This window comes from Pseudophryne corroboree, chromosome 5 (genome assembly GCF_028390025.1).
Source record: "Pseudophryne corroboree isolate aPseCor3 chromosome 5, aPseCor3.hap2, whole genome shotgun sequence".
Lineage (NCBI taxonomy): Eukaryota > Metazoa > Chordata > Amphibia > Anura > Myobatrachidae > Pseudophryne > Pseudophryne corroboree.
In genome coordinates, this window is record NC_086448.1 from 265,675,740 (window position 1) to 265,688,638 (window position 12,899).

Sequence of the window (12,899 nt, forward strand, 5' to 3'; positions counted from 1 at the left end):
GTACCAGTACAGAAGTCTGCAACAGTGTGGGTCCGTGGAGGAGCAGCGTGCATGCAGCCTTGATGACCCGCAGCAGCAGGAAATGGCGCCTTCCCGCCTCTGGTCCCGCTCTCCGGGAAGCCCCGCTCTTTGTAATGGCGCGCAGTCCCATTAATGATTATACTGGCTAATGTGAATATAAAAACAGTACACCCAAAGCCTTAGTGACAGGGAGCACTGCGGAGCATGAGCCTTGAGCCAGTGTACTCCGCAGCGAGCACTTCAGCTCTTGGCCCGTGATCGCCGCGTGACATTGCCACCAAACTGCACCGGGGACCCGCTAACCGGGCCCCCGGTGTTAACACTCACCGCACCCGACGATCTTCGGCATCTGTTAGAGGGTGGCGGCTAGCTGCTGGCGTGGGCACACACAGTATTGGTGTGTGAAACAGCACCACAGGAGCTCAGGGTCCTGTCAGCTGGGATTACAAACCATTAACCCTCAGGAGGTTGGTTCGGTCCCCCTCTAAGTCCCAAGAAGCAAGTAGACTGGTTGCCAACCAATACTACCTGAAAATAACTATAATAAAAAAATAAAGGAAACTCTCTGGAGCTCCAGAGAAATGCACCCGGCTCCTTGGGCACATTTTTCTAAACTGAGTCTGGTAGGAGGGGCATAGAGGGGAGGAGCCAGCACACACATACTAAAGGTTTTTAAAGTGCCAGGCTCCAGTGGACCCGATCTATACCCCATGGTACTAAAGTACAGATCCTCAATATCCACTAGGATGTTAGAGAAATGCATTTTAAAAATGTAAAAACATAGGAATACCTTTACTCTTTCTTCGAAAAGAACTACGAATGGAAGTTCAGCACACAAACAGCACTCAAATGCCAGGATTTTGAGAACTTTCTGTATAAAAGGGAGTATTATATGTTGCTTGGAACAGAACAGTCCGTAATTGACTGTATGTGAGAAAGTGTGCACGATATGTAAGTGAGATCCTTATTTCTGTGACAGTGTCTGCTAGAATTTACGTCACTCAATCTAATAAGGGAGGCCTGTTTTATATCTAAAGAGTTCTATACAATGACCAAAGAATTTTTTTATTTTTTTATTTTAAATTGGACGCTGCAATGTTTTAAAAAAAGACAAAACCAGGTTACATTTACCTTAAACTCTACAAACCAAACAGAAGTGAGATTCACAGGCTAAAAGTAAAAACTTGTATGTAAATCTCAGGTGCTTGGGAGGTTGGGAGGAGAATACATTACTATGGCCCCCATTTATCAAGCGGCTAAAAGTGAAGTAGTAAATACTGTTTTCACTCGCCGTGGTATAGTGGCATCGCGCTCTTCTATTTAAGAAGAGCCTATGCCACGGCGAACGAATGCCGTATTTGCCGCGCCAGCGCTGATGTTTACCTTACATCAGCGCTGACTAATGAACTGTGTCCCCGGATTGGCCACCTACCGCGCATGCGCCGGTTTATGCTAATTCCCGGCACATGCGCGGTAGTGATTTCCGGATGCGGCGGCCATCACTGAGAGAACTCCTCAGGCTATGCCGGGATTGCTGCGGGAGGAGGGAGCGAAGCGCAGAACGGACTCTGCTGCAGTGGTGTCATCACATCTGCTCGGAGGAGGGGCCATTATAGGTAAGCGAGCACTATTTAAGAAATAGCGCTCGTTCTTAAATACAGTTTAGCATGCCGCAGTATAGGGAATATGAAAGGCTAATATCGCTGCTAGTTAGCCTTGTTAAATAGCAATTGGTCCCATTTACCACCAAAAACGAGTATCCAGCAAGGAAACTAGTTGATAAATGGGGGCCTATGTTCAATCTAGAATTTTTTTTTAAGGGCAGGGTGCTGATCATTGTGGGCACATTTTTGATGTGACACTTTGCGCACAAAGCATAGCGCATATGTTTATAGTTTTCGTACGTACATTTTACCCTTAGTATATCATATACCCATACATACATATAGGGCACCCATGTAACACCCAACATCTGTACTGAGGAACATACTGTATATGTCCAGTCTTCTTGAAAGATTGGCTGTAGCATATACATAAGTAGATAATTACAAACGTCTCCTTCAGTGCTGAAGTGGTTATAATCTGTATGTGTTATAAAATAGAAAAGTTAAGCAGAGGGTTAAATTATATAGGTACAAAAAAAAAGTCTGTTCTACTAGGGAAATACTGTAAGCAGTACATGCTCACTGCTTACCCTGTTCTTTCCCTCTTTATCAGAGTGCTGTGTTATGCAGCAGCCACAGCACTGATGTCATTTACAGTCCCTCATCTGCCATCCAGTTAGCTAAGGATGGACATTGTGTTCCAAATTCAGAGATGGGCACGGAGTAGACAATAACATTGTAACATGCACTCTGACTGTTGCATTCTGTATACAAAGGGTGCTTTATGGTCCTGCAGGGTGCACTGAGAAAGGGCAGGGTGCTTTTTCACATTTCAAAAATGGGCATGGTGGAGCACCCTGCTGAAACAGCCTAGAAGGAACAGTACAATATAAGCATACACAGAAGACAATAAAATTACACATCAAAGAGGGAAGTGAAAGCACAAAACCATTAAAGCCCAGTACTCACGGGCCGATCAAGGAGAGATGCGTGCTGAGCGAACCGCTCAGCACACATCTCTCCTGCCGCTCAGCACAGCGCGATCTGTGCTGAGCGTGCGGGGGGAGACGGGGGGGCCGCTCACTTCACCCAGCGGGTGAAGTGAGCGACCCGCTAGATTGGCCTGCATGCAGGCCAATCTAGCAGCGGCGATAGCGATGTGCGGGGCCGCGCATCGCTATCGCCGAGGGGGCTACACACGGAGCGATCCTGCCGATATTCTAAGCAATCTAGTCAGATTGCTTAGAATATCGCTCCGTGAGTACCCCCCCCTTAAGAGTGTGGACCGTGCGGTGTCCTGTGTGACTGTCAGTAATGGGAAGGGATCCCTCACGCTGGCAGTATGAATTTGGGAGTGACCTTGTAGATCAGATTTGCACCCAAAGCCTCTGTTGCAGCAATCAATCTTATTTACATAAATTCCTTAGAACAGTGGTTCACAAACTCCGGGCCAGATTTATTAAGCCTGGTGAAGTGATAAAGTGGAATGTGATAAAGTACCAGCCAATCAGATCCTAACTTGCATGTTACAGACTGGTGCCCTTATTTATCAATGAGTGATAAATTTCACTGCGAGTGATAAATTGCATCATCCAATCACCTCCTCATTTTTCAAACACAGTCTGTGACATGGAAGTTAGGAGCCGATTGGCTGGTGCAATTTATCACTCACTTAAATAAGGGCATGGGTTTGAAAAATGACAGGAGCTGACTGGCTGGTGCGTTATCAGCTTCCACTGTATCACTTCACCAGGCTTAATAAATCTGCCCCTCAGTCCACAGAACCCCATACAGTTCATGTTTTCCAGGTCACCTACAGTAGCAGCTGCCCAGGTGTACTCATTACTCAATTACACATTTTAAAATATACACTTGTGGGGCTAATTATTAAACTTGTGATTCTGTGAAGAGACCTGAAAAACATGCACTGTCTGGCGTCCCGAGGACCGAGTTTGAGATCTTGTACCTTAGAAAACCCAGTAGGCGTCAGTGGATGTAGGACACCCCCCACTCATTGGCACCTGAGCTGGGTGAGAGCTTCCTGAGAATAAACACTGGAGTAACCCAGGAACAGTAAATACACCAATGATTACAGTATGCAATGGTTAAGACATTAACAATAAGAATAGCTGTAAAATGTCAATATGGTAAATAAGACAAAATGACTGAGCAGCATACACCTGGGGACATCACCCTGCGCTGCCACACGAGGTACCTGATACCCCACGCCTCTCTGGCCACACCCATCTGTCATCACGACATGTCAAGTACTGCACACCCCCGGCGCATCCAGCACCCATCACCCATCACACGGGAATTGCGCGGCCCCGTCACTTTTCAGGTGACGGGGGCGCGCAGGGTTTGGCTGTAGGCGGGAGTGCGCACAGTACCTCTCAGTGGGGGGCGGAGCCAGACGCTCAGTGACAGGTGAGACGCGCTCCCACAGCTACCGACCGTCTGGCCCCGCCCAGCCTGTGTGACAGCAAGCATTGGGTTAAATTAGAGCTCACTCGGTACACCCCAATGGTAAGATGATAATGATGATGTGCCGGCCGCCACTGGCTAACGCCAGGGTTACCCCAGCCGGGCAGATCCCAGCAGCAGCAGCGCCGTGGAAGCAGGTCTCCGGCCGTAACGGTCCCGGTTAGGAATGAATGAGCAGCGATGGTGATGATGGTACAGGGTGGGGGAGGGTGACCCGGGCACTCACTGACCAGAGGTTCTGTCCATCCTCGTCCTCCCCGGCCGCCGCCCCGCTGTTCCCGTAGCCAGCGTTGAAACTGGAGGATGGAGAGGAGTAGGAGGCGGCTCTCCCCGCTGCCATCCTGCTGCTGCCTCTGTACCGCGGGGGGGAGGGACGGCGCTCAGTGGTGCGGGTGTACGGACAGCTGCTCTCGGTGACACCCCCCTTCCTAAGCTGTGGTCCCGGCAACCCTTCCGCTGGAGAGACAGGACGCTGTGCCTGGGAGGGAGCACCAGGAGCAGTGTGTGGGGGGGAGCGGAGTCAGGACGCAGGGCTGCATGGCGGAGGTGACGTCACGGCGGCGCCTGGACTCCGCCCACTTACTGTCACTCTTCTAATCATCATAACAAGGCAGCATTACGCACTGTCTGTCTGTATGTACACTGCTGCTGCTGCTGCATCACCCGTAGCCCGGGTGCTGCTGCTGCTTCCTATGCACTATAGTAGTAGTGTCACCCTGTGTACACGCGGGACCACGCCGGAGCGCAGATTGATTCTCCTTCACTGATTCATAAAAATGCCTCCCCCCACCCCGGCCTCACTCACACCCAGACCAGATACATGCCGCACACTCCGCTCCTCTGTGCTCAATCGTCAGTCACACGCTAGCCTGCGTTCTCTGTAATGTCATGCAAGAGTCAAGTCATACTTTTGAGACCATCAATGAACAAGATCTCAAGTTATCCATCATACCGATGTTTTCAGCAACATACAATTTGAAAACCAGCACTGGGCACAATGCGGGGTATCCAATTAGCAGTGATTACGCGGTTTTGTGATAAATTATTGCATTTGTGATTGTGGGGCAGATGTATTAACCTGTAGAAGGCATAAGGAAGTGATAAACCAGTGATATGTGCAAGGTGATAAAGGCACCAGCCAATCAGATCCTAACTGTAAATTTACATATTGGACCTGATTGGTTTATGCCTTTATCACCTTGCACATATCACTGGTTTATCACTTCCTTATGCCTTCTCCAGGTTAATACATCTGCCCCAATGTATGCAATTAGCTGCGAAAAGTTACTGCTGAAAAGTCTCCATAGGGTTTATTGCTAATTTCTCTTCACCATGTCTGAGCAAGTGAAAAGTAGTGCAAAATCCCTTTTCTAAGGTAAAAATATGGGGATTTGGCTCAGAACCCCTGGAACACCACTCTGGATGACTAATTAGGCACTGATGTTTTTAATTATTTTTCTCTAACGTCCTAAGTGGATGCTGGGGACTCCGTAAGGACCATGGGGATTAGCGGCTCCGCAGGAGACTGGGCACAACTAAAGAAAGCTTTAGGACTACCTGGTGTGCACTGGCTCCTCCCACTAAGACCCTCCTCCAGACCTCAGTTAGATTCTTGTGCCCGGCTGAGCTGGATGCACACTAGGGGCTCTCCTGAGCTCCTAGAAAGAAAGTATATTTAGGTTTTTTATTTTACAGTGAGATCTGCTGGCAACAGACTCACTGCAGCGAGGGACTAAGGGGAGAAGAAGCGAACCTACCTAACAGGTGGTAGTTTGGGCTTCTTAGGCTACTGGACACCATTAGCTCCAGAGGGATCGACCGCAAGACCCGACCTTGGTGTTCGTTCCCGGAGCCGCGCCGCCGTCCCCCTTACAGAGCCAGAAGCATGAAGAGTCCGGAAAATCGGCGGCAGAAGACTTCGGTCTTCACCAAGGTAGCGCACAGCACTGCAGCTGTGCGCCATTGCTCCTGATGTACACCTCACACTCCGGTCACTGATGGGTGCAGGGCGCTGGGGGGGCGCCCTGAGGGCAATATATGACACCTTGGCTGGCAAATCTACATCATATATAGTCCTAGAGGCTATATAGATGTAAAATTACCCCTGCCAGTATTCCAGAAAAAGCGGGAGAAAGTCAGTTGGAAAAGGGGCGGGGCTTCTCCCTCAGCACACTGGTGCCATTTTCTCTTCACAGTGCAGCTGGAAGACAGCTCCCCATGCTCTCCCCTGTAGTTTTCAGGCTCAAAGGGTTAAAAAGAGAGTGGGGGCACTAAATTTAGGCGCAATATATGTATACAAGCAGCTATTTGGGGAAAAAACACTCAGTTATAGTGTTAATCCCTGCATTATATAGCGCTCTGGTGTGTGCTGGCATACTCTCTCTCTGTCTCCCCAAAGGACTTTGTGGGGTCCTGTCCTCAGTCAGAGCATTCCCTGTGTGTGTGCGGTGTGTCGGTACGGCTGTGTCGACATGTTGGATGAGGAAGGTTACGTGGAGGCGGAGCAGAGGCCGATAAATGGGATGTCACCCCCTGTGGGGCCGACACCAGAGTGGATGGATAGGTGAAAGGTATTAACCGACAGTGTCAACTCCTTACATAAAAGGCTGGATGACGTAACAGCTGTGGGACAGCCGGCTTCTCAGCCCGCGCCTGCCCAGGCGTCTCAAAGGCCATCAGGGGCTCAAAAAAAACAAAAAACGCCCGTTACCTCAGATGGCAGACACAGATGTCGACACGGAGTCTGACTCCAGTGTCGACGAGGTTGAGACATATACACAATCCACTAGGAACATCCGTTACATGATCTCGGCAATGAAAAATGTGTTACGCATTTTCTCTGACGTCCTAAGTGGATGCTGGGGACTCCGTCAGGACCATGGGGAATAGCGGCTCCGCAGGAGACAGGGCACAAAACTAAAGCTTTAGGATCAGGTGGTGTGTACTGGCTCCTCCCCCTATGACCCTCCTCCAAGCCCCAGTTAGGTTTTTGTGCCCGTCCGAGCAGGGTGCAATCTAGGTGGCTCTCTTAAGGAGCTGCTTAGAAAAAGTTTTTAGGTTTTTTATTTTCAGTGAGTCCTGCTGGCAACAGGCTCACTGCATCGAGGGACTTAGGGGAGAGAAGTTCAACTCACCTGCGTGCAGGATGGATTGGCTTCTTAGGCTACTGGACACCATTAGCTCCAGAGGGAGTCGGAACACAGGTCTCACCCTGGGGTTCGTCCCGGAGCCGCGCCGCCGACCCCCCTTGCAGATGCTGAAGATTGAAGGTCCAGAAACCGGCGGCAGAAGGCTCTTCAGTCTTCTTGAAGGTAGCGCACAGCACTGCAGCTGTGCGCCATTGTTTGTCACACACTTCTCACCAACGGTCACGGAGGGTGCAGGGCGCTGCTGGGGGCGCCCTGGGCAGCAATGTAAATACCTTTTATGGCTAAAAAATACATCACATATAGCCCTTGAGGCTATATGGATGTATTTAACCCCTGCCAGATATTACAAACTACGGGAGAAAAGCCCGCCGGAATAGGGGGCGGGGCTTATTCTCCTCAGCACACAGCGCCATTTTCCTGCTCAGCTCCGCTGTGAGGAAGGCTCCCAGGACTCTCCCCTGCACTGCACTACAGAAACAGGGTAAAACAGAGAGGGGGGGCACTTTTTTGGCGATATTTTATATATTTAAGCTGCTATAAGGATACAACACTTATATAAGGTTGTTCCCATATATATTATAGCGCTTGGGTGTGTGCTGGCAAACTCTCCCTCTGTCTCCCCAAAGGGCTAGTGGGGTCCTGTCTTCGATAAGAGCATTCCCTGTGTGTCTGCTGTGTGTCGGTACGTGTGTGTCGACATGTATGAGGACGATGTTGGTGTGGAGGCAGAGCAATTGCCGGTAATGGTGATGTCACCCCCCAGGGAGTCGACACCGGAATGGATGGCTTTGTTTATGGAATTACGTGATAATGTCAGCACATTACAAAAATCAGTTGACGACATGAGACGGCCGTCAAACCAGTTAGTACCTGCCCAGGCGTCTCAGACACCGTCAGGGGCTGTAAAACGCCCTTTACCTCAGTCGGTCGACACAGACCCAGACACGGACACTGAATCTAGTGTCGACGGTGAAGAAACAAACGTATTTTCCAGTAGGGCCACACGTTATATGATCACGGCAATGAAGGAGGCTTTGCATATCTCTGATACTACAAGTACCACAAAAAGGGGTATTATGTGGGGGGTGAAAAAACTACCTGTAGTTTTTCCTGAATCAGAGGAATTGAATGATGTATGTGATGAAGCGTGGGTTAACCCAGATAGAAAAGTGCTAATTTCAAAAAAGTTATTGGCATTATACCCTTTCCCGCCAGAGGTTAGGGCGCGCTGGGAAACACCCCCTAAGGTGGATAAGGCGCTCACACGCTTATCAAAACAAGTGGCGTTACCGTCTCCTGATACGGCCGCCCTCAAGGATCCAGCTGATAGGAGGCTGGAAACTACCCTAAAGAGTATATACACACATTCTGGTGTTATACTGCGACCAGCCATCGCCTCAGCCTGGATGTGCAGTGCTGGGGTGGTCTGGTCGGATTCCCTGACTGAAAATATTGATACCCTGGATAGGGACAGTATTTTATTGACTATAGAGCAATTAAAGGATGCTTTTCTTTATATGCGAGATGCTCAGAGGGATATTTGCACTCTGGCATCGAGAGTAAGTGCGATGTCCATATCTGCCAGAAGAAGTTTATGGACGCGACAGTGGTCAGGTGATGCGGATTCCAAACGACATATGGAAGTATTGCCGTATAAAGGGGAGGAATTATTTGGCGTAGGTCTATCGGATCTGGTGGCCACGGCAACTGCCGGAAAATCCACCTTTTTACCTCCGACCCCCTCCCAACAGAAAAAGACACCGTCTTTTCAGCCGCAGTCCTTTCGTTCCTATAAGAACAAGAGGGCAAAAGGACAGTCATATCTGCCCCGGGGCAGAGGAAGGGGTAAGAGAGGGCAGCAAGCAGCCCCTGCCCAGGAACAGAAGCCCTCCCAGGGTTCTGCAAAGCCCTCAGCATGACGCTGGGGCTGTACAAGCGGACTCAGGAGCGGTGGGGGGTCGACTCAGGAATTTCAGCGCACAGTGGGCTTGCTCACAGGTGGACCCTTGGATCCTGCAGGTAGTATCTCAGGGTTACAGGTTGGAATTCGAGAAGTCTCCCCCTCGCCGGTTCCTAAAGTCTGCTTTGCCAACGTCTCCCTCAGACAGGGCGACGGTATTGGAAGCCATTCACAAGCTGTTTTCTCAGCAGGTGATAGTCAAGGTACCCCTCCTACAACAGGGAAAGGGGTATTACTCCACGCTATTTGTGGTACCGAAGCCGGACGGCTCGGTAAGACCTATTCTAAATCTGAAATCTTTGAACCTGTACATACAAAAATTCAAGTTCAAGATGGAATCACTCAGAGCAGTGATAGCGAATCTGGAAGAAGGGGACTTTATGGTGTCCCTGGACATAAAGGATGCTTACCTGCATGTCCCAATTTGCCCTTCACATCAAGGGTACCTCAGGTTCGTGGTGCAAAACTGTCATTATCAGTTTCAGACGCTGCCGTTTGGATTGTCCACGGCACCTCGGGTCTTTACCAAGGTAATGGCCGAAATGATGATTCTTCTGCGAAGAAGAGGCGTATTAATTATCCCTTACTTGGACGATCTCCTGATAAGGGCAAGGTCCAGAGAACAGCTGGAGGACGGAGTAGCACTAACCCAAGTAGTGCTGCAACAACACGGGTGGATTCTGAATTTTCCAAAATCTCAGTTGACCCCGACAACACGTCTGCTGTTCCTGGGAATGATTCTGGACACGGTTCAGAAAAAGGTGTTTCTTCCGGAGGAGAAAGCCAAGGAGTTATCCGAACTTGTCAGGAACCTCCTAAAACCAGGAAAAGTGTCTGTGCATCAATGCACAAGAGTCCTGGGAAAGATGGTGGCTTCTTACGAAGCAATTCCATTCGGCAGATTCCACGCACGAACTTTTCAGTGGGATCTGCTGGACAAATGGTCCGGATCGCATCTGCAGATGCATCAGCGGATAACCTTATCGCCACGGACAAGGGTGTCTCTTCTGTGGTGGTTGCAGAGTGCTCATCTGTTAGAGGGCCGCAGATTCGGCATACAGGACTGGGTCCTGGTGACCACGGATGCCAGTCTGAGAGGCTGGGGAGCGGTCACACAGGGAAGAAACTTCCAGGGAGTATGGTCAAGCCTGGAGATGTCTCTTCATATAAATATACTGGAGCTAAGAGCAATTTACAATGCTCTAAGCCTGGCAAAACCCCTGCTTCAGGGTCAGCCGGTGTTGATCCAGTCGGACAACATCACGGCAGTCGCCCACGTAAACAGACAGGGCGGAACAAGAAGCAGGAGAGCAATGGCAGAAGCTGCAAGGATTCTTCGCTGGGCGGAAGATCATGTGATAGCACTGTCAGCAGTGTTCATTCCGGGACACGATCTACACCCGGGAGAGTGGGGACTTCATCCAGAAGTCTTCCACATGATTGTGAACCGTTGGGAAAAACCAAAGGTGGATATGATGGCGTCTCGCCTCAACAAAAAACTGGACAGGTATTGCGCCAGGTCAAGAGACCCTCAGGCAATAGCTGTGGACGCTCTGGTAACACCGTGGGTGTACCAGTCAGTGTATGTGTTTCCTCCTCTGCCTCTCATACCCAAAGTACTGAGAATTATACGGCAAAGGGGAGTAAGAACGATACTCGTGGCTCCGGATTGGCCAAGAAGAACTTGGTACCCGGAACTTCAGGAGATGCTCACGGAAAATCCGTGGCCTCTACCTCTAAGACTGGACCTGATTCAGCAGGGACCGTGTCTATTCCAAGACTTACCGCGGCTGCGTTTGACGGCATGGCGGTTGAACGCCGAATTCTAAAGGAAAAAGGCATTCCAGAAGAGGTCATTCCTACACTGGTTAAAGCCAGGAAGGAGGTGACTGCACAACATTATCACCGCATTTGGAGAAAATATGTTGCGTGGTGTGAGGCCAGGAAGGCCCCCACGGAGGAATTTCAACTGGGTCGATTCCTACATTTCCTGCAAACAGGATTGTCTATGGGCCTCAAATTGGGGTCCATTAAGGTTCAAATTTCGGCCCTGTCGATTTTCTTCCAGAAAGAATTGGCTTCAGTTCCTGAAGTCCAGACTTTTGTAAAAGGAGTACTACATATACAGCCCCCGGTTGTGCCCCCAGTGGCTCCGTGGGACCTTAATGTAGTTTTGGATTTTCTCAAATCCCATTGGTTTGAGCCACTCAAATCGGTGGATTTGAAATATCTTACATGGAAAGTAACCATGCTACTGGCCCTGGCTTCAGCCAGGAGAGTATCAGAATTGGCGGCTTTATCGTATAAGAGCCCATATCTGATTTTCCATTCGGACAGGGCAGAACTGCGGACGCGTCCTCAGTTTCTGCCTAAGGTGGTGTCAGCGTTTCACCTGAACCAGCTTATTGTGGTGCCTGCGGCTACTAGCGATTTGGAAGATTCCAAGTTGCTGGACGTTGTCAGGGCATTGAAAATATACATTTCAAGGACGGCTGGAGTCAGAAAATCTGACTCGCTGTTTATACTGTATGCACCCAACAAGCTGGGTGCTCCTGCTTCTAAGCAGACGATTGCTCGTTGGATTTGTAGCACAATTCAACTTGCACATTCTGTGGCAGGCCTGCCACAGCCTAAATCTGTCAAGGTCCATTCCACAAGGAAGGTGGGCTCATCCTGGGCGGCTGCCCGAGGGGTCTCGGCATTACAACTCTGCCGAGCAGCTACGTGGTCGGGGGAGAACACGTTTGTAAAATTCTACAAATTTGATACCCTGGCTAAAGAGGACCTGGAGTTCTCTCATTCGGTGCTGCAGAGTCATCCGCACTCTCCCGCCCGTTTGGGAGCTTTGGTATAATCCCCATGGTCCTGACGGAGTCCCCAGCATCCACTTAGGACGTCAGAGAAAATAAGATTTTACTTACCGATAAATCTATTTCTCGTAGTCCGTAGTGGATGCTGGGCGCCCATCCCAAGTGCGGATTGTCTGCAATACTTGTACATAGTTATTGTTAAAAAAAAAAAAAAAAAATCGGGTTGTTATTTGTTGTGAGCCGTCTGTTCAGAGGCTCCTACGTTTGTCATACTGTTAACTGGGTTTAGATCACAAGTTATACGGTGTGATTGGTGTGGCTGGTATGAGTCTTACCCGGGATTCAATATCCTTCCTTATTGTGTACGCTCGTCCGGGCACAGTATCCTAACTGAGGCTTGGAGGAGGGTCATAGGGGGAGGAGCCAGTACACACCACCTGATCCTAAAGCTTTAGTTTTGTGCCCTGTCTCCTGCGGAGCCGCTATTCCCCATGGTCCTGACGGAGTCCCCAGCATCCACTACGGACTACGAGAAATAGATTTATCGGTAAGTAAAATCTTATTTTCTGACATGAACCCAAGTACCACATAAAAGGGGTTTTATTTTTGGGGAGAAAAAGCAGCCAGTGTTTTGTTCCCCCATCAGATGAATGAATGAAGTGGGTAAAGAAGCGTGGTTTCCCCCGATAAGAAACTGGTAATTTCTAAAAAGTTACTGATGGCGTACCCTTTCCCGCCAGAGGATAGGTCACGTTGGGAGATATCCCTTAGGGTGGATAAGGCGCTCACACGTTTGTCAAAAGGTGGCACTGCCGTCTTAGGATACGGCCACCTTGAAGGAACCTGCTGATAAAAAGCAGGAGGCGATCCT

At 49.6% G+C, this 12,899-nt stretch overlaps 1 protein-coding gene across 3 annotated transcripts in view; it reads right to left on the bottom strand.

Moving 5' to 3' along the window:
- DYNC1LI1 (dynein cytoplasmic 1 light intermediate chain 1) overlaps window positions 1-4,677 on the bottom strand; it is a 92,129-nt gene extending 87,452 nt beyond the window's left edge. Inside the window, exon 1 of one of the 3 annotated variants that reach the window (XM_063922295.1) lies at window positions 4,340-4,677. In XM_063922295.1, coding sequence (XP_063778365.1) covers window positions 4,340-4,449 — 110 coding nt within the window. In that variant the 5' untranslated portion in view covers window positions 4,450-4,677. Of the gene's footprint in view, window positions 1-3,803; window positions 3,888-4,339 lie in introns of those variants that run through there. The other 2 variants (XM_063922296.1, XM_063922297.1) reach the window with 2 other exon arrangements.
- Window positions 4,678-12,899: the final 8,222 nt, after the last annotated feature.